The 23,553-nt window shown below is 42.0% G+C and overlaps 1 protein-coding gene across 2 annotated transcripts in view; it reads right to left on the reverse strand.

The window, feature by feature from the left end:
* Nucleotides 1–3,756: 3,756 nt before the first annotated feature.
* LOC115545965 (tight junction protein ZO-2) overlaps nt 3,757–23,553 on the reverse strand; it is a 34,004-nt gene continuing 14,207 nt past the window's right edge. Inside the window, exons 6-23 of one of the 2 annotated variants that reach the window (XM_030359505.1) lie at nt 22,991–23,094; nt 17,853–18,006; nt 17,216–17,321; nt 16,283–16,395; nt 16,071–16,134; nt 13,222–13,372; nt 12,593–12,701; nt 12,152–12,371; nt 11,334–11,518; nt 11,082–11,177; nt 10,709–10,788; nt 10,239–10,449; nt 9,171–9,271; nt 7,978–8,196; nt 6,996–7,097; nt 6,209–6,682; nt 5,269–5,351; nt 3,757–4,080 (exon numbers count right to left, since the gene is read on the reverse strand). In XM_030359505.1, the coding sequence (XP_030215365.1) occupies nt 3,903–4,080; nt 5,269–5,351; nt 6,209–6,682; nt 6,996–7,097; nt 7,978–8,196; nt 9,171–9,271; nt 10,239–10,449; nt 10,709–10,788; nt 11,082–11,177; nt 11,334–11,518; nt 12,152–12,371; nt 12,593–12,701; nt 13,222–13,372; nt 16,071–16,134; nt 16,283–16,395; nt 17,216–17,321; nt 17,853–18,006; nt 22,991–23,094 (2,750 nt within the window). In that variant the 3' untranslated portion in view covers nt 3,757–3,902. Of the gene's footprint in view, nt 4,081–5,226; nt 5,352–6,208; nt 6,683–6,995; nt 7,098–7,977; nt 8,197–9,170; nt 9,272–10,238; nt 10,450–10,708; nt 10,789–11,081; nt 11,178–11,333; nt 11,519–12,151; nt 12,372–12,592; nt 12,702–13,221; nt 13,373–16,070; nt 16,135–16,282; nt 16,396–17,215; nt 17,322–17,852; nt 18,007–22,990; nt 23,095–23,553 lie in introns of both variants that reach the window. The other variant, XM_030359506.1, reaches the window with a different exon arrangement.

Below are 23,553 nucleotides of genomic sequence, written 5' to 3' on the forward strand. Positions count from 1 at the left end.
ACCACTAAGATCCTCTGAGACCAATCTGTTAATCATCCCCAGAGTAAACACGCAACATGGGAAAGCAGGATTTAGTTACTATGCAAAAAATACTGGAATAAACTCCCAGAGGATTTAAGACTTGCCCCAACTCTGAGCACCTTTAAAACAAGACTGAAGACTTTTATGTTTGCTTTAGCTTTCTGCTAAATCTTAAATACATTGCACTTTCTAAAAAGCTTTTTTAACTTTGCCTTTATTTTCTATTTTAATACTAAAATGCCTTTTTAACTTTCTATTTTACCCATTTCTTTGCATATGTTTTCCTTTACTTATCTATTATTTTATTTTATTGTATGACAATGTTTATATGTGAAGCACTTTGAGTCTTTTGAGTTCGAATCCTGATTAGAGCTTTATGAACAAGGCGACACTCAATTAAGAAACACAACATTGAACAGCACCTGAAATTCATCAGGCAATCAACATTCCGGCTCATTAGTTTCCAAGAATCTTAAAGGGGAACTTCTTCGTTCTTCTTCATTCACCATTTTTCCTTCATAATTAACTCTATCATATTTATATTTCTTCCGTTAGTGTTCTTGACTACAAATGTTTAATTTCCCCAGAATTTCAAAGATTTTTCAGGTATATGCTTTGAAGAAAGCCCTTAATTCACTTGAGAAATGTGTGCTTTGAGTTTTCTGGATGTTGTGTGGTTATCAATAGACATTTTGACCATATGAATGAGGCTGCAGTTCAGGTTTATAAGTGGAACATCTTTCCTTAAATATGCAAATTATATGTTATGTTTATGTATCTTCCATTAGTTTGTTCTTGACTTTTAATTTTGCTCGGACCCCGTTAATCACCGCTTGCGGTTATATTTACTATATTGGTCTTCCTTGCTCTTTCCGCAAGGAATCGTGGGATGGCATTATCTCCTTTCTTTTCATAAAGGATGGTCTGTTGTAACCTATGCTAAAGGAGACAAGTAAGAAAGCAACCTTTCCTTAGCATTAAGAAAATTCTAACAGGTTTTATCATGGCTGCCGCTCAAAAAAGACCAAAAAAACCATTTTGCAATGTAATGTAAACATAACCGGGACACTGTTACGGGTGGAATTCCCCTTCATATGTAGGGGGATTGGAATGGCTAGTTAGGCACTTCAGAAATCAAATAGCACATTTTGTATTTGAGCCAGATGGTTTATTACATAGTACCATCTGGGATGTTAGGAGTCCAGTCAGAGCTGCAATGAATGATACACTTTAATACAGTTCATCAATACCATAACCAGGAATCATATTGAGCGTAAAATGATATATAGGGACTCTTCAATCTTTAAAATACTACTACTACAAAATGCAGAAAAACAATGACGATAGAATAAATGTTGTAATTCAAACACAGTTTGTCTGTCAGGGAATCTAGATGGAAAAAGATGGCCTGCACAAAGGAGGCGTTACAAGACCTGAAGGTCCCCCTGGCCAGCAAGGTCAGGTCAGAGAGCAGGGGGATTGTGGACAGAGTTTGGGGTCCTAGAGGAAGGGGGTTGTGGACAGAGTTAGGGGTCCGAGAGCAAGGGGGTTGTGGACAGAGTTAGGGGTCCGAGAGGAAGGGGGTTGAGGACAGAGTTAGGGGTCCGAGTGGAAGGGGTTGTGGACAGAGTTAGGGGTCCGAGAGGAAGGGGGTTGTGGACAGAGTTAGGGGTCCGAGAGGAAGGGGGTGGTGGACAGAGTTAGGGGTCCGAGAGGAAGGGGGTTGTGGACAGAGTTAGGGGTCCGAGAGGAAGGGGGTGGTGGACAGAGTTAGGGGTCCGAGAGGAAGGGGGTGGTGGACAGAGTTAGGGGTCCGAGAGGAAGGGGGTGGTGGACAGAGTTAGGGGTCCGAGAGGAAGGGGGTTGTGGACAGAGTTAGGGGTCCGAGAGGAAGGGGGTGGTGGACAGAGTTAGGGGTCCGAGAGGAAGGGGGTTGTGGAAAGAGTTAGGGGGCTCGGCTGAGGCATAGATCTGTGGCTTCGGACATCTGAAGCTCCCGAGCGAAAGAGGTATACTTGAAATGTGTTTAAACTGAGAAAATATGTAATTTACACTCTTTGTTTAAGACTACACAGGCTGACACTTCCTGTTACATTTCCTTCAAAATTTAAATACATGCCTGCTAAAGAGAAACTCCAGGCAAAACGAATAAACTGATTATTGACTTATCCCTTTTGATAAATCCCTTTTATTAATTTGATAAATATCTCTACAGTGCGGTGCAGATACAATTTGTGTGGCAGGGGCTCAAGCTAAAAAGGGGCATTCCCCTGGACACAAAACACACACACACACACACACACACACACACACACACACACACACACACACACACACACACACACACACACACACACACACACACTGACGCTATTCTGAGAGGCAGATGACTAAACAATTTCATTCCATCATATCTGATCATGACTTTAATGGGAAATAGAATTTTCAAGATTTTTCAATATGTTTTATTATTCATTATAAATTTTCAACCTTACTATAGGATAAGGAAAGGTAAATTAAGTTACATGAATTGAGAATATATTGGGCATAGATGAGATTAGATAGGTTAGATAGTGCACTGGATTAATATTTCTGCAATGAAAATATTTTGTTCAGCATCAAAATGCTGGGGTATATTGTGCGATCAATGTTCATATTGTAATTCTCCCCAGAGGCCTTCATTAGACAGCGATATATAGACCAAGAGTATATGAATAATAGGAAAGGGGAAAATAAAACCTGCAGCAAGCTCATGTTTCAGATGAAATTGTTTTCCTTAAACAATTAAAATATCATATTTCACCATTTACAATATCACAAATATCATAGAAACATGAAGCGCTGGAAAACTGAAAATAAATATGCGTTTAAAAAATGTACAGCACAAACTTGATAAGTTTGGTAGTAATATTTAGTGATAATACCTATTTTTTTTATGGTATCCTGTACATTAAAGATCCCATGGCATTAAAAATACACTTTCTGAGGTTTTCTAACGTTAATATGAGTTCCCCTAGCCTGCCTTTGCACCCCCAGTAGCTAGAAATTTCGTTGGTCGTAAAACCAGCACCAGGCATTCTGCTCCGCCTTTGGGAAAACAAAGCTCAGACACGCCGTTTTGGAATTTTCCCCCATAACACGTCGGTTCTTTGACGTCTCTGGTATTTCCACAATGAGGCTGTAGTTAGAGTTACTCAGTCATCGTTGATCCCCACTGCCTGCCGCCCGCTGCCGCAAGGCACCAGCACCACAAAGCACCACCGCCCGGCAGCCAGCAGCACGCGGTTCAGTCTACTTCAGATTGATGTGGAAGTGGAAGAACCAGAGACGTCGGAGAACCCGACGCAGTCGTTTGTGATTCATAACATCGTCTGGAGACGCACAGAGCTTTTGGCCTTGATAATATTTATTATATGATATAGATATCTACGAATAATATGATATTACTTAGATATAGAGCTCAAGGACTGTCGCCGGAGCACCCGGAGTGTTCTAGAATATTTACAGAACACGACCAAAGGCTGTGTGCGCCTCGCCATTGCGATACATCCATTGTAAACAGAGCGCATGGTACCGTGGCCGCAAGTTGCTCAGGGCCACACTCCCACCACTCCCACCCTCCTCCCCCGCCTCTCTCCACCTCATTTGCATTAAAGCTACAGACCCCGAAACGGCGCGTTTGGGGAAAGCTCAATGTGCGACTGGCTCGTAGTGGCTGTAATTCTCCAAGGGGCCCACTAATATCTATATTAAAGTAGCATGCCATGGGACCTTTAAAATTGTTGTGTTCTGTATAATATTTATATAGTAATATACTAATAAGGATGTTTCTCTAAAATGTAATGGTTACATGTATCTCTGTGGCTCGGTTGATGCTAACACTAAAGTTCCGTGAAATGAAAATGATGGGGAGAATTTACAGCATTATAATTTTGCTTGACAGATTTAGTCAGCCAAAAATTGTCTTGGTCTTCCATGTCCATTTGGGGAAAGTGATGGATCTCCGGATGAGACAACTTCAGGGGTGAGGATGACAGTCGCTCAGGCTCAGAGGGGGACCTGGGGGAATACACAGAAAACTGAAACACCCCACTCTGCAACTTTTAAAAACTAAGGCTGCAAACGTGAGCAACCATGGTCACTAGTGTACAGACGGATATTTGACCAACTGAATCACTGCAGTCTACATGGTATCCTCCGATGGAAGGGTTTCCGAACCATCCCATTTAGGGGTATTTCGGAAGCCGCCATTATCGAGACAACATTAAGAATAGCTTTATTATATGTTCAGTTTTCTTTCCAAACAAGACAACTCCAACTCATCCAGAATGCTGCTGCTATAGTTTTTACAAAGACTGAGAAATCTGATCACAGTAAGATCACTGCACTGGCCTCCTCGTTGCCAGGGAACTAAGGTCAGAATATCCCTAATAGTTTCGGAAGCACTAAACTGTAAAGGACCAAAGTACATCTCTGATTTGCTTGTGTGTTATGAGCCAACTGGACCATTCAGTTCATCTAGGACTGGCCTGCTCACTGTTCCCATGGTTTCAACAAAGCATGTTGAATGAGCTTCTATGCACCATAGATCTGGAACACTTTACACCTTGTTTACACCTTGTGTAAACGAAATTAACCTACCATGCCCATTCAGCTATATTGATATCTCTATCTATAGATATATAGATGTCTATATATCTAGATCTGTTGATTGGTCAAACAGGGGCAGCCCTCTAGTGTCATAGTGATGCCCTCAGTGCACACCGACTCCCTCCCTGTGACGGACTCTGTTCACCCCCTCTAGTGTCATAGTGAGGCCCTCAGTGCACACCGACTCCCTGTAACAGACTCTGTTCACCCCTCACCCCTCTAGCGTCATATTGAGGCCCTCAGTGCACTCGGACTCCCTGTAACAGACTCTGTTCACCCCCTCTAGTGTCATAGTGAGGCCCTCAGTGCACACAGACTCCCTGTAACAGACTCTGTTCACCCCTCTGTCAGGGAGGAGCAGGATGTCTTTCTCAGGGCCGTCATGCACTACTCTTACATCACTGAAAGGCAGCGTTGCCGGTCGTACCTCGAACCATCCCACACCGGGAACTAATCTAGAGTCCTTCCCTCAGAGTATCTCCTGCCATGCGGAAGGATACCAGGTGGACTGGAGTGACATAACGGAAAAGCAAAACAAAACATTTAATCACTCACTGGTCAATTTTTGCAAGAGCTGTCCTACAGCAGTTGGCCTACCATATAGGCTGTTGTGGGTTCAAATCCAGCTTAGGGGTCTTCAGAGGCACAGAGTAAATGTCTTTGGGATTCTGAGCCATCTCCTGTGGCAGATAGGAAAATTAATAAGCAGTTTTGTTTAGCAGTAATAAATCAGTTACCTGGCATACCTGATGACAACTCCTTTAAGATGTAATATCTGTTTGCTCGAGAAACATGCCGAATGCTTGAAATTGATAATCAATGCAACAATCTCAACTAATTGATCATGTAGACAGTAAATAGCCTACTTCCACCCTAAGTTAACAGTTAACAGTTTCTATACACAATAGCTGTAGTGATATTACCATTTTGATCGACAAGTAGTGGTTGATCATCAATTTCCTTCTGCCAAACTAGAAGGTGTAGCCATTTTAATAATTGTCTAAATTTGTATCAATCCTTTTGACAGTTTTCCCTGACCACTAAACGCCTAACACCCTCTATATTCTCTAAACTGTACATCTACTGCTCCCTCCCTCACAAACTGTTTTGGCACCACAGTGGTTGAACCAGCTCCCTGCCGATATCAGGACCGCAGAGTCGCTCACCATGCAGCTTTCGCAAAAGACTTAAGACTCACCTGTTCAGAATTCACCTAGACTCGGCATAGCCACCCCCTCCCACCCCCTTACTTATTGTATGTTGTACATCCTGGCACTTAATGTACACACTTATTGTATGTCGTACTTAGTTAAAGTACTTAGTTGTGTAGCATCTTATCCTAGCTATCTTTGTTGAATACGGGGAATGGGTTAAATGGGTTAACCCAGCGATTGTTAATGCTTTGCACTTGGTTCTATGCACATCCTTACTGGACATACAGCGATATATTGTTTCACCTTCTTCTGACAAATGTACTTATTGTAAGTCGTTTTGGATAAATCGTCTGCTAATTGCCGTAAATGTAAATGTAACTGACTCTGGCTTTACGGGCCTCCTGTAGCTCATGTATCCTCTGGGTGCGGGCGAGGAGATCCATCCTCTCAAAAGCCTGGATCTTCCCCAGGAAGGTCTGCGTCACGGGCTCCTCCATGAGGCACCGCGTCTCGTCATTCTTCCCCTCCTCCTGCTGCTGAAGGTCCGTGTCGGTGCCTGTGTTCTCAATAGTGATGGAGGGGTGTCTTGGGACATCCTGCTGAATGGAAGAGCGTCTGGCCACGGCCGAGGGTGCTACGCCCACGACTGACTTTCCTAGTGAGTTGAACGGAGAAGACTTCAGGTAGGAGAAGGGAGCCAGGGGGGCAGAGGAGTGAAAGTCAGGGATGCTGCTTCCGTTGCTGGAGATATACTTGTACGGGGAACTGTCGGAAGGATGGATATTTTGAAGTATGCAATGATGAGGGTGGCTAGGAAGTAATGCAAGTTCAGCCTCTTCTCCTAGAGCCAACTTCACCTGAAAACGGATAGAAAGGGAGTTAGTCTTATTTGAATACTCAGTCTTTATTATTTGATCTATTTATTAGGGATAATTGCCACTTCAAAATAATAGCTTTCTTTATCAATGTCACAAATATTAACCTAACCTCCTTGAAAAAAATGTATTGTCAAATGTATACAAATGTTGAATGTTTATTTACATTTGTAACAAATAATCTAAAGCACCCTAGAGAGGCATGATCAGTTGAAACATGGCTGTGTGGGACAGAAAATTATTGCATGTGTAAGCAAAATGTGTATATATCTCTGTGATTTCTGTATCTATTTACCTGTGTGGTATTTGGTTGTGCGACAGGTGTGTGGCTGGGAATTTCCAGAATGGCTAGTTTACTTGGAGAACTTTCGAAGTCTGGACTGCAACCATAGAAGACCTGCGCAAAAGTATTTACTTACATCGATTCATATTTCAGCTCCTTCAGAATAGTTGCAGGTCTCCTGAATATATATATACAACAATCGTGGCAGAAACTATGCATACAACAACTGCTGTTTAACACCATAAGAGGAAAAGTCAGAAAAGCTCAGTACAGATCTGAGAAGGGGCATGATAGAAGTCAGAAAATTGTTATACCCAAAGCGATCACGTTACAGCAATCAACTGTGCTTTTGGCAAAAAATTTGCAATCATTTACTACTTTATAGATTTCTTTTAATAATCTTACAGTGAACCCAATGTATGACATGAGCTGTCATACTCATTTGAATAGCATACAAATTCCCATATTTGCGTTGAAATTATAAATTATAAATCAACATGAATCATTACAATTCTATTTGTAATAATTATAGTCAGCTGCCATTTCACCTTATCCTAAAGAAAGTCTCAAGTACATCCAACATGGCATTGAATGTGTTTTAAAACACATTCGCTTCTATCCTTTCCACGTTTCCATCATAAATCTATGGTCAGACAGATCGTGTGCCAGAATGCTCCAGGGCGCTTTCATTACAGCGGACTAGTCTGACCTAGTGCGTTTTGTTTTGTGTTTACTATTCAACACTGCAACGGCATCTTCTTTGTTTTATCCAGAACTTAACCCGTATAAATGAGGACAAAATTCCCCCCACAAATCACTTTTTGGACGGAGCCTCTGGTGTAGACTGGTTATCTTTTAAAAGGCCTTTCAGCTAATTGTGATGAAAAAATAAATGTCTATGTCATTTTATCAATGGATGCACATGACAAAAAAAAAAGCTAGGGTAACCTGCTCTGTATGCAATTTTTCTGTTTTTTATATGTTGCTGACTGACCTCCTTGGCTAGCACGTGGCTAATGGGTGAGATGTAGGTGAGTGGTGGCTGGTGGCTTAACAGATCTGCATCAGGCTGGCTGGGGACACAGGACCCCCGGTCAGCGCTGATGTCGGCCACTTGCTGGCCATCAACACTCAGGTAGTCTGCAGTCATGCCGGACAGGTAGGACACAAGCTCCGCATCGGGGCAGTCCAGTTCAGTCTCTATCCGCTCCAACTAAAAGAAGACACATGATGGATCTTGGGTTGACATAATGGACGCACAGACAGATAGACAGAGTCGATTCAGCAGAAGCACAGAGGAGAGCAGAAAAGAAGATTAAGCTAAAATATATAGCACAACTCACAAATATAATCTATATCAGGACGTCGTTAGCGGGGTCATAAAGATACCAATAAAAGGAAAGTGATTACATAAAGTAGATTGGAACAAAAAATTGTTTAAGGTGTGCAAACCTGCAAACGTGTTATCGTCAAGATATCTTTTTTGTAGTTATTAGATTTGTTTTGTGTTAATATAATATTTATCCACATGTTGATATTTATATATTTTAGATGTATTTTGGGTTGGTAGCAGAACACATTAAATAGTCAAAATATTTTGGCAATGTTAGTGGCTGGCCCGGGTTGTGAGATTCTCCAATAATAATTATGTGTTTAAGAATAATGACTGCCAGCAAATTAAGTCCTGAAGAACTTCAAGTCAAATAGCATTGCAGCATGCCGCGGCTGTGGTGAATTATAAAAAATCACACATTGTCAATAGTAGCTTATGCAGTTTAAAAGTCGATTTTGTTTTTACCTTGGTAAAGTTAGAAAGATATTCAAGATTCAAAAGATAATCATGCTCTGGATTACAGCGATCTGACGCTGCAAACTAAAGATAGTTTGAGTATATCTAGTGCTCTGTGTCTCTGTTTGCCTTCAGGCAAAGCCATCCGGCATCATCAGTTTAAAGTATTCAGTAGTTAAAGGCTATGGCATGAACAATACCACACATTTAAAACAAATAAATTGTTGTAATGTAATATATGTAATATTCACTATATTTCAGATATTTCTGGATCCTTGAGGATACAAAGTAAAAAACATAATAAATGAATCGATTCATGAGCCAGTCAACTGTGTTTAATGAATCCATATATATTATAATATTAATCAATATGATATGCAATTAAACCCTGAATGTACCTTCCCTTCGGACACCCAGACACCCTGCATCTGCTGCTGTCTGATGGCGTCCTTCAGGGTGCTGTACCAGGCATCGTTGGTTGAGTTCAGATGGATGGTTCCTGAATGGAGAGGCCAGACCGTCATAGACATTATGCTTTGCCATTCAAATTCAACACAAGAAACAGGAAACAATAGCTAAAATACACGTGTTTGACTTCCTGAAATATGTGTCCTCATGTCCTTCTACAGATCCTTTGTTTTGCATCTGACTGCATAACCAGTTGACCTCCATGAGCCGTTCAGTCTGTCAGTAGTCACTGACCATAGACCATGTTTGAGGTTGAACTGAAGCTTCATGGTGTAAGCTGTGCTTCAGTAGTTCACACCCATGGCACTTGATGAAGCATCATGCACCATGAGCAGCCATGCCTACTTGTTGCACATTTATCTCCAGAACTTCAAGATGTTCCTGATATGATCACCAGTCTACAGTGTGGAAGAAGTGAAGAGATGCACAGCAAAATGCTCTCCTTCTACTAAGGTACTCCTTCCAGTGACTAAAAGCCTGTGCCTGTTAATGAACTGGGTAGTGATCTTTAGGCTTCAAAACTTTTTTATATGAATTATTTTGTTACTGTCTATGGAGCAATCTAGTGTTGATATTGTAGCCCTGTCCCATTTCCATCCCTGCATCGTCAGACTCCATGTTGGGCCCATTTGATATTAGTATCATATCATTAGTCAAGAATTTGTCCAAAGCCCCTGCCCTCAAACATATATGTGTGCCGCACACCGTGTGTTTAGGCTCACACATTAAGCAGTCAATCAGTGATGTTCAGTGTGTGTGGAGGCTGTAACACCCACCAGTGAATCAGTGATGTCCAGTGTGTGTGGAGGCTGTAACTCCCACCAGTGAAAAAGTAATGTCCAGTGAGTGTGGAGGCTGTAACACCCACCAGTGAATCAGTAATGTCCAGTGAGTGTGTAGACTGTAACAACAGGGAATCAGTGATGTCCAGTGTATGTGTCGGCTGTAACACCAGTGAATCAGTGGTCTTCAGTGTGTTTGTCGGCTGTAACACCCACCAGTGAACAGGTTGGAGCAGGTTTTCCTCAGTTTGAGTGCCTGCAAGTACAGCTTGCGGGCGCTGCGGCTGGAGTGGGGCATCACCCTCTGCCTCATCAGCTTGACGCCCTGCTTGCTGTCGGGGTTGAGGAAGATGACGATGGGGTACCACTGGGTGTAGTTCAGGGTGTTTACCGCCTTCGGGGTCACATCTAACAGTGCGTGCTTGTTCTTAAAGTGGTGATTGAAAGAGAGGCAACATGTTACAGTAGAGGCTATAGGGTTTGCAGTCACGGTAATACAAACGTTATAGCACCGATGGGCAATTCCTTAAAATAAACACATTGCAAGCTTCAGCAGTCTGTTTAAGGGTGTAGTGCACCTGTCTGTGTTTAAGGGTGCAGGTCACCTGTCTGTGTTTAAGGGTGTAGTGCACCTGTCTGTGTTTAAGGGTGTAGTGCACCTGTCCGTGTTTAAGGGTGTAGGTCACCTGTTCGATGATCTGCCGGATGGTGTTGAGTCGCACCACCCCTGAGGACCTGACGGGACCCGCATCTTTAGGCTCTGTTTCTAGGGTTTGGGACAAAGAAGCAACAGAAATACAACATCTCCTACACATAGAAAAATTACATTGTTCGGTAGCATCTTATCCTAGCTATCTTTGTTGTATACGGGGAATGGGTTAACCTAGCGAATGTTAGTGCTTTGCACTTGCTTCTATGAACAGTAGAACAGTAGCAGGAGTAAAATATGTCTTATTATTATTATTATTACTTATTATTTGAGCTTAATTATTTTTCTTTTCTTTCTTTATTCTTGATAATGAAGTTCATGTTGGCAGGCACACAATAAAAGAAACATACTGGCAATAACAAACTGATCAGGCATTTCCTTGGCCAGCCTTTCGGTAGCTGCGTCAGCAATGGGTCCGAATATCACCACAGGACGCCTGAAACCAGCTGCGGAAACGCACAGAAACAAGAGTATTCACTGAAACACAATCCAAAAATCGTTAAGATATCCACGTTTCATTTGTAATGTTATCGCACAGATTTCTACTTCTTCACTTACACTCTGAAAGACTACGGTCTGATACGTTGTCATCATTCACCTACCTTCTCGGAGAACCACCTTCTCATAGGTGGGGTACGGGGTGTTTAGGGTACTCTGTTCCACCTGGCTCCTCCTCAGTAGGTCATTCTTCCTACCGTCCTGCTGGCCCCGTAAGCGCCAGAACTCTGCGCGGTCGGCCCCAGCGATGTCTCTGGGAGGGCTCAGGACGGTTGCCATCTGCTCTGCCCTTCAACGAAGAGAGAACAACATATCACACAAACCATTCAACGTTTCAGGACCGACTAAACAAATCAGTGCAGTTGTAACCGGTGGAAGTTATAATTCATCAGGAATCCTTTCATGCCTTTCATTTATTATTTTTCTTTTATGCACGTCTTGATATATATCCATGTATTTGTTTTGAGAGCTATTTTTTTATTAGGTTAGGTTTATGTGACCCCATAGTGACCCGCGAGGTCACTTCATGTTTATTTCGCACTATCCTCTTCAGTCTGTGATTTGCCATGCTGGAGAGAGGAGTGCATGTGGAAACGGGCATCTTGTCGCTGTTCTTAATGTGTTTCACACAGAGATTAAAGACCCCCTCAACTGGCAAGGCATCAGTTGTCTCCCGACTCATTATATGACTAACACAACGCAGAATTAGCAGAGTCAAGATAAGGCCGTCTACATAGTCCCAGAAAGTGCAAAAGCGGGGAATTCTTTTTACGGAATCAAATAATATAAGTAGAAAACACGTTTCCTATCAAATTTAAGGTCAACATTTAATTGGGATTTGGTGGACTTTCTAATCACCCGCTAACAGAATGTGAGGCTTATCACGACTATAGCATAATAATCAAAACCGTGCAATGATCACCTGATTTTGTTGGGAATGACGCCCTTCTCCAGAAGCTGCTTCTCCTTGCCGATACGTATCGCCAGCCAGTTCCCCAGCTTACCGTCGTAGAGCGTGTCGACCACCTTCAGGATCTCCCCGCTGCCAAAGGCCAGGCTCTGAGGGCCCTCCCGCTCGTACTCAAAGTGAGTACGGATGAAGAAGGAATCGCTGCGCCCCGATACCAGCACAATGTTGAAGACTACACCAAAAAGTGAATGCACAAATTTCAATACAAAGATGCAAACATTGATCGCCAAACTGTTTTATAATCACATATATATTATTGTATAGCTGCAAAAGCTAAATATTATGTTCAGGATCAGGCTTATATCTGTGCACAAAGCAAAGGGTTTTCCTGAGAAACTCAAAGCATTGTTGTACAATATATGTATGTACCATCACTAAGTTCGAATGTCTCACCATCATGTCTCCTTTGTGCCAGGATGGTGATGTCCTGCCCTTTGGGGATCTTCAACAAAAACAGAACTGCCTCTTCTCTGAAGATGTTTCGGAAATCGACATTGTTCACCTTGAAAACAACATGGTAACAGTTACTTAGTACAACTAGTCAGTTTTAAACTCAACAATATTAAACTTATCCTTTTTTATGATCTCTTTGTTAACTAATGACCCAATACATTGAATTGTTTTGGGAATTTAGATGGTGTAAAAGGGCAGGTGTCAATGTGCTGGGATGTTGGGATGAACTTTTTTTTGTATGACAAGTAAAGATCCTGGAGGCTATCCAGACAGTATAGTACATTTAATTGAACATGTCACATTCAACTAAATGTACTTATTTTTACATAATTGTATTTTTTGTAATCTTATTTAGTTTATCTTGTATTGTTGCTGCTATGTGGCAGTTGAGGAAGCAACACTAAGATTTTTACTCTTGCCTAATAATAAGATAAAATAAAATAAACTCTGAATCTGAATCTGAATCACACCTGACCTACCTCTTTAACAAATCATGCAATCCCTTGAGCGGTTCCCTCCAAAACAGTGATGTGTGCAGGCAGATATATTTAGTGTGTATGCTTGCTTACCTTTACGATCTGGTCCCCGGGACGCAGGCCTTTCTCCTCAGCAGGACTGCCCTCCTGAACACCTGCAATGAAGATGCCCACAGCGTTGCCCCCTGCCAGTCGGAGGCCCAGGCTGTCCCCCTTCTGGAAGCACGCCATCACTGTGTTAGGCCTGTAGGAACAGCGCTCCGTTAGACAGTGAGGACAGAGGCCTGAGGCGCTGTGTTCTTCTGAGACTATATACATGTAAAGAAAACGTTTCACAGAACAATAAGAACAGGGAGAAATGACATCCCCTAATTACCATTTTTCATAAAAAAAGGAATATAAACACACACACACACATATATATATATATTTATTAGAGCTGTCAAGCGATTAAAATATTTAATCGTGATTAATCGCATTAATGTCATAGTTAACTCACGATTAATCGCAAATTATTTTTCTATGCTAAATATCCCTTGATTTTTTTGTCCCATAATTCTTCTCATTTTAATTCTCTTATCAACATGGTGAAGTGCATCGGCCTGCCTTGTGCAAATGATTTTTTATTGATAACAACATTGGCATATACTGATCAAAACAGGACGATACAAAAGAGAGCCTATACTGCAATTAAACGACTGCTTTGAACAAATGTCATTTGAACATAGCAGTCAGGCTACTGCTTCTTTGTTTTGAGCCAAAGAAAAAAAAAAATATTTATTTTTTTTATTTTTTTTAAATAAAATAATTGCGTTAATCGTGCGATAATTTTTTTAATGCCGTTAAAATTGGTTTGCGTTAACGCCGTTAATAACGCGTTTAACTGACAGCTCTAATATTTATACTGGATTTAGGGGGCCTAAATCCAGCGATCTGATTGGTTCCTAACTGTTGTTGTATAATGAGCGTATACACACATATATATATGTATATTAGAGCTGTCAGTTAAACGCGTTATTAACGGCGTTAAAGCAAACCAAATTTAATGGCGTTAATTTTTTTATCGCGCGATTAACGCAATTATTTTATACTAAAAAAAAAAAAAAACTTTTTTTTTTTTTTTTGGCTCAAAACAAAGAAGCAGTAGCCTGACTGCTATGTTCAAATGACATTTGTTCAAAGCAGTCGTTTAATTGCACTATAGGCTCTTTTTTTGTATCGTCCTGTTTTGATCAGTGTATATGCCAATGTTGTTATCAATAAAAAATCATTTGCACAAGGCAAGCCGATGCACTTCACCATGTTGATAAGAGAATTAAAATGAGAAGAATTATGGGACAAAAAAATCAAGGGATATTTAGCATAGAAAAATAATTTGCGATTAATCGCGATTAATTAGAGTTAACTATGACATTAATGCGATTAATCACGATTAAATATTTTAATCGCTTGACAGCTCTAATATATATATATATATATATATATATCAAAATAAATAAACTGAATATTTGTGATAATAAATGTTTGTAATGTTTGCTGTTTGAGGATACCCATGTTGCCTTCTAGCCGATCTCTATGAATTAAATTGATGTAAATTAAAAATTCAAATGATCTGATGGGTTTTGGGCATGACATGCTAGCCCAAAACCCTAGGCATGCCAATAGGTCGGAACATCTAGTTTTTGTACACAGGAATGAAGTATAACATATATGAAATGTATGCATTATATATATTCATTTTCAGATAGTGCTGGTTATCATTTTTGCATTTGGTCTGACTTATGCTGCATACCTGCTAAAGCAATGCTTCAAGATATCGTCATACAGAGAGCGTCATAGAGAGAGGGTCATACAGAGAGCGTCATAGAGAGAGGGTCATACAGAGAGCGTCATAGAGAGAGGGTCATAAAGAGAGTGTCATAGAGAGAGGGTCATACAGAGAGCGTCATAGAGAGAGGGTCATACAGAGAGCGTCATAGAGAGAGGGTCATACAGAGAGCGCCATAGAGAGAGGGTCATAAAGAGAGTGTCATAGAGAGAGGGTCATACAGAGAGCGTCATAGAGAGAGGGCCATAGAGGGAGCGTCATAGAGGGTCATAAAGAGAGGGTCATATAGAGAGGGTCATACAGAGAACGTCATAGAGAGAGGGTCATAGAGGGAGCGTCTTAGAGAGAGGGTCATAAAGAGAGGGTCATATAGAGAGGGTCATACAGAGAGTGTCGTAGAGAGAGGGTCATAAAGGGAGCGTCATAGAGGGAGCGTCATAGAGTGTCATAGGGAGAGCATTATAGAGAGAGGGTTATACAGAGAGCGTCATAGAGAGAGGGTCATAGAGAGAGCGTCATAGAGAGAGCGTCATAGAGAACGTCATACAAAGAGGGTCATAGGGAGAGTGTCATACAGAAAGGGTCATACAGAGAGTGTCACAAAGAGAGCGTCATACAGAGAGGGTCATAGAGAGAGCGTCATAGAGAGAGAGTCATACAGAGCGTCATACAGAGAGGGTCTTACAGAGAGGGTCATTGAGAGAGCGTCATAGAGAGAGGTTCATACAGAGCGTCAGACAGAGAGGATCATACAGAGAGGGTCGTACAGAGAGCGTCATACAGAGAGCGTCATACAGAGAGCCTCATACAGAGAGGGTCATACAGAGAGGGTCATTCAGAGTATCATACAGAGCATCATACAGAGATACAGTGTTCGAATTATGGGGGAGCTGGGGGGGCTGAGCTCCCCCGACAGAAACCTAGGTACCCCTGAAAGAAAATTTTGGAAGGGTCAGTCTCATTCTGAGTGTTTAAATTGTGCTTTTCGAGGAAATTCTCAGGGGTTGAATTTTTTCTTCATTTTAAAGACCCCCCCTAAAGCCAAGTAGTAATTCGGACACTGCAGAGATAGAGAGAATATCTTATAAAGACCATAGCACAATTAGGGGCCTACCCATAAATTTCCTCCTCTTCTGGGCTGGGTCGGAGAAGAATTTGAGGAGTTATTTTGACAGTAGCTGCAAGACAAACATTCTGTGTTGGAGTACCCACAGCCAAATGCAAGTCGACTAACATTTGTCCTTTCAATGATCTCCCACTGTCTCTTATACTGCAACCTTGCATTTGAAAGGCCTTGGTGTGTACAGTGAGGAGGTGGTTGAATACCTCCAGCTTCCTCAGCGGGCCGCACGTCTACTTTGTGCTTTGATGACAGCCGGAGATCCTCAGGTTTTTTAATACGCCGCCCTGTCGCCTTGGTAACCGGGATGAGATTTTCCCTGTCACACAGAAATTAGACAATGTTAAAGACATTACGTTTTGGAGACTCAAACAGCCCCGTTCTTTGGCTGAGAGCCAATAGACCTTCAACCCCCCCCCCCCCAATATATATATATCACTGTTGGTACAGTAAGGATGAAACAAGTGCCAAGCATTAACAATCGCTAGGTTAACCCATTCCCCGTATACAACAAAGTACTTTTTTTGTGCTGCAATAATGACTTTGGGGTTATTAATCTCAATCAGCCACCTGAACGCCAGTCCAGGATAACCTGAGAAAAGACAAAGTGAGGCAAAGTATTTGTATGTTCAATGTTGATTGATAAAAGGAGTTGATGAATTTGCTCTCCTTCAATATTATTATTGCATCATATATACCATCCCCTTCTGGACTTAAGCTTGAGGACTTTAACATCCCTGAATGACTGGACCTGGTCAGGGTCTCTTTGCTGAAAGGTGGCAAATAATTCAGGTGTCTCTGATATCCTTTGCTTAATCCCCGGGACCTCAGGACTAAGACTATGGACCTATGTCCTACACATACTGCTTATCTTCCTCCTCAGCTGTGGATTATCATTGGGTAAGGGCCCCTGCCTCACTTAGTGGTGGACTAGACTCCACTACTAGACCAAACTACTCATAAGGACAATCATCACAAGCAGGGTCCAACATTAACTTTTACAATGTGTTATTTTTACCTGCCAGAGTTTAATATAACCAGATTTATTCTCCCCATAGTCCAACCGATCTGCGAGAGGCTGGTGAGGTTAAACTTGTTGGACCCTGATCCTACGCTGGTCTCCCGCCCGCCCCCGGTACCTGGAGTTGTATCGGTCATTGGATGAATGAGAAGACTGATCCGAGTGGTGGGACCTCCTGTCGTCTATGGAAGAGTAGTCCTGGTACGACTCCATCTCGGAAACATCTGGCGGTTAAACAGACACATATGGATGAATGACAATTCAGTAAATAGCAAGGGGCTATATCGTCTTACAACCAAACGGCTGACCTCCCAAACTCTGCACACCTCTGCGTGGACATTGTAGTACAGTGATTTAAATATAGATTTCGTCTTGTTAGAAGTTAGACCATGAAGGCTCAACGGGCATTACATTCATTGTGTGATGTTGTGGGATGTGGACCAACTCACCCTCATGGTCTGAGTTTGAGTCAAACAGTAGGGGGATGTGGACCAACTCACCCTCATGGTCTGAGTTTGAGTCAAACAGTAGGGGGATGTGGACCAACTCACCCTCATGGTCTGAGTTTGAGTCAACCAGTGGGGGGATGTGGACCAACTCACCCTCATGGTCTAAGTCTGAGTCCACCAGTAGGGGGATGTGGACCAACTCACCCTCATGGTCTGAGTCTGAGTCCACCAGTAGGGGGATGTGGACCAACTCACCCTCATGGTCTGAGTCTGAGTCCACCAGTAGGGGGATGTGGACCAACTCACCCTCATGGTCTGAGTCTGAGTCCACCAGTAGGGGGATGCGGACCAGCAGCTGCCGCTGGTCCCGCTGGACAGAGAGCTGCAGCTTCCCCCTGGACTTCTCTATAAGCCGCCCCGCCTCGTTCAGGGACAGGTTCTCTGTGACCGTCCCGTTGATCTGCAGACATAAAACGTACCATACGAGATGCCCTCAAAATATGTAGGAAGGTTTATTTATCTCCTGAGGTTGGTCCCATTTGCCTCCTGAAGCCAGAGCCAATACTGGCACCAACCATCTTCTTTATGTTAGCTTACAAACTGATTGATCTTGATTAGCCAACTGTGTGTCAACATCCATCTACCCATCGTGAGTGTAGTCATTGACTCCACTATTGACAACCTGTGGAGGATGCCATGCCTGATATATACGACACACCCAAATCCCACAAGCTTACACCCACAATACATACTCGAACTCCCGCCCCCTAAGAAGAAGCATGGTTGGAAGACTGGGGGGGGGGGGGGGCTGTCAGCTGCCGCCTCTCACCGTGATGAGAGACGGAAGTGCTGATTGGCCAGGTTTAGGTAGGCTAGGTAAACCACAGGGGAGGTGTTCACATCGATGAGGAAGATCAATGCAATATGCAGCCATGGAGTCAGTACCACGGAGGGTCACACGTAGCCCCCAGGGACTGCGCTTACATCTGTACAAACTTCGATAATTAGGGAGAGGATATACAGATTGAGTCGAGACCCTCAGTAGAAGATAATCTCCAAAAAAATTTCAAGCTCAATGTGTAAACCTTGACAGGTCTTCATTTACACCTGGGTACTCAACAAGATTTCCTCTTTCATATGGGGAAATTCTGTGTGTCTAGAAAGTCAGAAAATACTTCACTTTCAGGATCCATACAAAGCTTCCAAAGCAATATATTTTGTATTAATTGAAAACTAAAAGGTTTGACTGATCCAAGTTAGAGATTGTTCGAGCAACAAAATGTCCCCTCTATCATATCGTCACCCTCTTAAAATAATGGCCTAAGTCATATTTTCAAGTTGTTCAGAAAACAGAAAAAACTGAACCATATATAGAGTATATGATATTTATGAATCACTTTAAACAAAAAGGTTATGACAATAGATTACATATATAGGTATTGATATATAAATAATAGAGCTGTCAGTTAAACGCGTTATTAACGGCGTTAACGCAAACCAAATTTAACGGCGTTAATTTTTTTATCGCGCGATTAACGCAATTATTTTATAAAAAAAAAAAAGAAGATTTTTTTTTTTTTTTTCTTTGGCTCAAAACAAAGAAGCAGTAGCCTGACTGCTATGTTCAAATGACATTTGTTCAAAACAGTCGTTTAATTGCACTATAGGCTCTTTTTTTGTATCGTCCTGCTTTGATCAGTGTATATGCCAATGTTGTTATCAATAAAAAATCATTTGCACAAGGCAAGCCGATGCACTTCACCATGTTGATAAGAGAATTAAAATGAGAAGAATTATGGGACAAAAAAATCAAGGGATATTTAGCATAGAAAAATAATTTGCGATTAATCGCGATTAATTAGAGTTAACTATGACATTAATGCGATTAATCACGATTAAATATTTTAATCGTTTGACAGCTCTAATAAATAATGATGTGAAGTCAATTGTGTAACATGAGAGGATAAAATGACTTAGGCCAATTTGTGAACATGCCTTTGCATTTTACCCTAACCCTAACCCTAACCCTAACTAAATACCATGAGGAACTGTTATGATCTGTCGGTTTCCTTGTTTTGTTTTGGTGTGTTACCTGTTTTACTTTTGTATCGGTGTTGTTTCTCCCCATGTCAGGTTTCCCTCCTGTGTGATTACTGCTCCCTCCCCTAATGTGTCTCAGCTGTTACTCGTTGCATGCCCTGTGTGTGTTTGGTATTTAAGCCCTTGTCTTTCCATTGTTTCTGGTCGGATCATTTAGTTTGTGGTGAGTTCTGTCCTTTGTGTTACCTGTGTTCCCACAACTTAACATCTTAACAGAACGCTGAGGAGGCATGTGCATCTCCTCACTTCTCCCTCCAGCTTATCTGAGCTGGGTTTTTATTGCAAAACAATCTATCAAATGAACCTTTAATGTCAGTTATTTTGACTGATTCCTATTGATGAGGCAAGTTGTCGAAGAAGGGATGAAACTCGATCGGCATGACATGTTTCATGGACTGAAGGTCCTGGAACTTTCTCTCCTTGATTGGCAGAGCACATGGAAACACTCGTATCCATGCCATCAGCTCTTTTGGCACCTGTATCCTCTGTGCCAGTGCTTCCCATGCAGTGTTCTCTGAAAAGGATAACTTGAAATGCACCTTGCCATCGCTGCTAAACTGAAGAGCCCGCAGATCATGCACAGTCAGATCTCCAGCTTTCTTGCCTGGTCTGATGCTCAAGAAGTAAGAATCATTCAGACTCAGGAATTCATCATGCTTGAGCACCTTGACATGGTAGGGTGATGGTCGGATTCTTGCCGTCTGGAGTATGATTACATAGTCTCTGTGGATGAAGATATCCACGACCATTTTGCGTTCAATGGTACTATGCATGCTGTCACACTCCATTTGTGTGTGCCCCTGCAACAAGGTACTTCTGTGTTACTAGTACCCCATGTTTCCTGACAAGCTCAGAGTATGCATTTGCCACAGTTGCATTTCTGTTCTGATAACCACAGCCATCACTCCACACTATTATCTCCTTTATTTCTGTATGGTCTTTGATCACACCTTCAAAATGGCGAATGGTATAGCAGTAGCCTTCCTTTGATTCCAAGTTGAAGAGGGTAAAATTATGGATCTGTAGTTTCGTTTTTTAAATACATGCTGCTGGCTTGGGTTCTTGGAGACAGCAGCACGGCTTGCAAATCCATTGTCCAAACAGACTTCTCATTGTTTGCAGAATCCTTGTCGCAGGATTTCTCTTGCCTTGCTTCATCTTTCTTGGCGACATTTGCATCATACTCAACCTTATTGATGTTCCCATGCTTGAATGAAACACAAACATCACACTGATTTTTTCGCGGTATGAATACGGAATAGTTTTCTTCATGGAACACATCTGTGAAATGTCGTATCCCAACCGCCCTCACTTCAGCAGTTGCAGCCGTTTGTACATATTCTCTATGTAGTTGGGAGAGGGTTTGGCCAGGGTGAAGGAACTTCTTGTTTTTGTAGGTTGAAGTGCTTCTGCAGTAGTGTGAATCAACAGTGGGCAGGTCCTTCAACCAGTCCTTAAGGAAATCTGTGACACAAGTTTCCAGCTTTGCATTCTTACCACTCTTAGGTCCGGATTTAGACGGTGGGGCTTCTGCTTGTTATGCATGGTTGATGGTGTCTTTGTTCTGCCAGTGTGTAATGGTTCTTTCAGGGACACCAATTGTAGAGCAAAAGAGTGACTTGCACACCTTACAACTGCTTCCATCCTGAAGCTTCAGTTGGTAGGAGAATGATACACTGCGTCGGGATCCTCCAGCAACTTTCCTTTGCTTTGTGACCAAAGCGTTGATGTATAACTGACGTTCTTCCCAGGTGTTCATTGACCAAACTTTCTGAAATATCCACTGCCGCTGCTCTTCTGTAATGGATTGGCAGCCTCGAGTTGGGATTCGTTGACAGAACTTCGAGTTACAGGGAGAACCCATAGCCTTTGCACTTCGTTCTTTGCCACCTTTGAGGTTGTATGGCATTCCTTTGAGACGTTTCTCCTTGGATTAATTTTGCTTCCATGTTCCTGGACGGAGGCGTTTATTTATTTTCCTTTGGACAGTATTGCCAAGGCTGTCTTCATTTTCAGGAGCAGAGGACTCATCAACGGATGGTTTATAGTCTGGATCGGCGATATCATCATCAGCAGATGAGTCTTCAAGATGTGGACGTGACTGCTCGACTTCTTCAGCATCATCAATGGGAGTTTGAAAGTATTGTCTGCTCCATCTGAAAAGGAGTCTTGGCATGGTGCATTTTCCCCCATCTCAACGACGGTCTCATTTTCATATTCATTGGATGGGGCCTGATGAGTGTCAGAAGAGTCAAGTTCATCTCCTACCAAAGAGGGAAAACAACCCTCAAAAAGACTAATTAACCATGCAACATTCAAATTCTAGCCTTTATTATAATAAACCTTATCACTTCCCAGTATGGAACGAGTCCTGCACCATGGCAATAACGTCACTAGCTTGGTAGACTTTCTTTCTTTTGGAAGTGGCCGCCATTTTGAAACGCTTATAAAATTGCTTAAGTCACTCCGTCTAGTGACTTAGGCTAAATAAAATGGCCTAATCCACACTCTTGACATAGGCCATTACACTAAAGGGGGCGGATCACATGATCTGTTCAACTGAGGATGCTGAGAATTTACCAGAGGTGGCCAGCATCACAAGGAGCTGATTTAGGCAAGAAAATCATTTTGGTAAAAAAGTGACTTAGGCCATTAGAGGGTGAAGATATTGCATTATAAAGTCTCTAGGTCATAATACATTCAAATTAAACCGTTCTGGTTTTCACCCAAAAGCAGTTTGAGATTCAGTATGCGGCTTCCACATCCAGCCAGGAAGGCTGATTTCAGATTCAATGAGTTTCATTTTCTAGGGGAATTTGGAAATGGTAATTGAACCACATCCACTCCCTGCTTTTAAAGATCCCATATCAGGATTTTTTAGGGTTAATAATTTCATTTGGGGGTACTACTAGAATAGGGTTAAATGCAGGGAGAAATACCCCTTATTATTCTCACACTGTTAATTTCTGCAAAATCGAATTCAGCATCTTTCAAAAACATGCGGTTTTGTATCATATTCATGTCGCTTTAAGGCCCGCCTCCAGAGTAGCCCAGTCTGCTGTGATTGGTCAGCACTCCCACTCTGTTTCTGATTGGTTGAACGCTTTGCGTGTGACTGTAAATTCAGATTTTTCTAGTTTAGCAGATGTAAAACATGGTAGATATGTCATCTAACAGTCCACATCAAAGGGAAAAGTCGAAAACATGACACACCCCTTTAAATGTCATTAGTCATTAGCAGCAATACTACCACCATTTCAGATGCAATATGTTGCACAAATATACCTGAATGATTCCATTGCTGGGACCAATATCAGTGCGGTATCAGAGAGAAGTATGAGCACCTTGAGGATGATGTCTCCTTCTTGCAGGGTGCCATCCTGGGCAGCGAGGCCTGTAGCCGTCATCTGCTTGATGAAGATCTGGCTGCCCAGACGCAGGCCGTACTCTACACAGCAGGACACACACATCACCCAACGTCACTATGGGCTAGGATGAGAATATGTCCGTGTAGAATAGCTTTATTATGCTGTAAATAGCATAAACACATGTGTGTGTAGAGATTAACATGAGATTTACATTAGTTATCTCAGACGGGAGATATGGGAATTGACAATACAGAATGGACTCAAGCCTATTTCAAAAGCCTATTGCTGACATACAATATCTATCACCTAAGCATGGTTGACATAAATGTTTTCAAATTACATTTTTATTGTGTATTACACTAGTCAAGTCCCTCACGATGCTTCGTTAAGAATTCGTATGGATACAAAGATCGGGTCACAGCCTAATTCCAATGCAGAGGCTAAAATAGTACATGATATCACACAATAAATCATACACTAAATTATTGGTCTTGCTAAGGGTTTGCATGTATATTTAAATCCACTAACAGGAAAAAAGT

The sequence above is a fragment of the Gadus morhua genome, chromosome 6, assembly GCF_902167405.1.
Source record: "Gadus morhua chromosome 6, gadMor3.0, whole genome shotgun sequence".
Taxonomy (NCBI): domain Eukaryota; kingdom Metazoa; phylum Chordata; class Actinopteri; order Gadiformes; family Gadidae; genus Gadus; species Gadus morhua.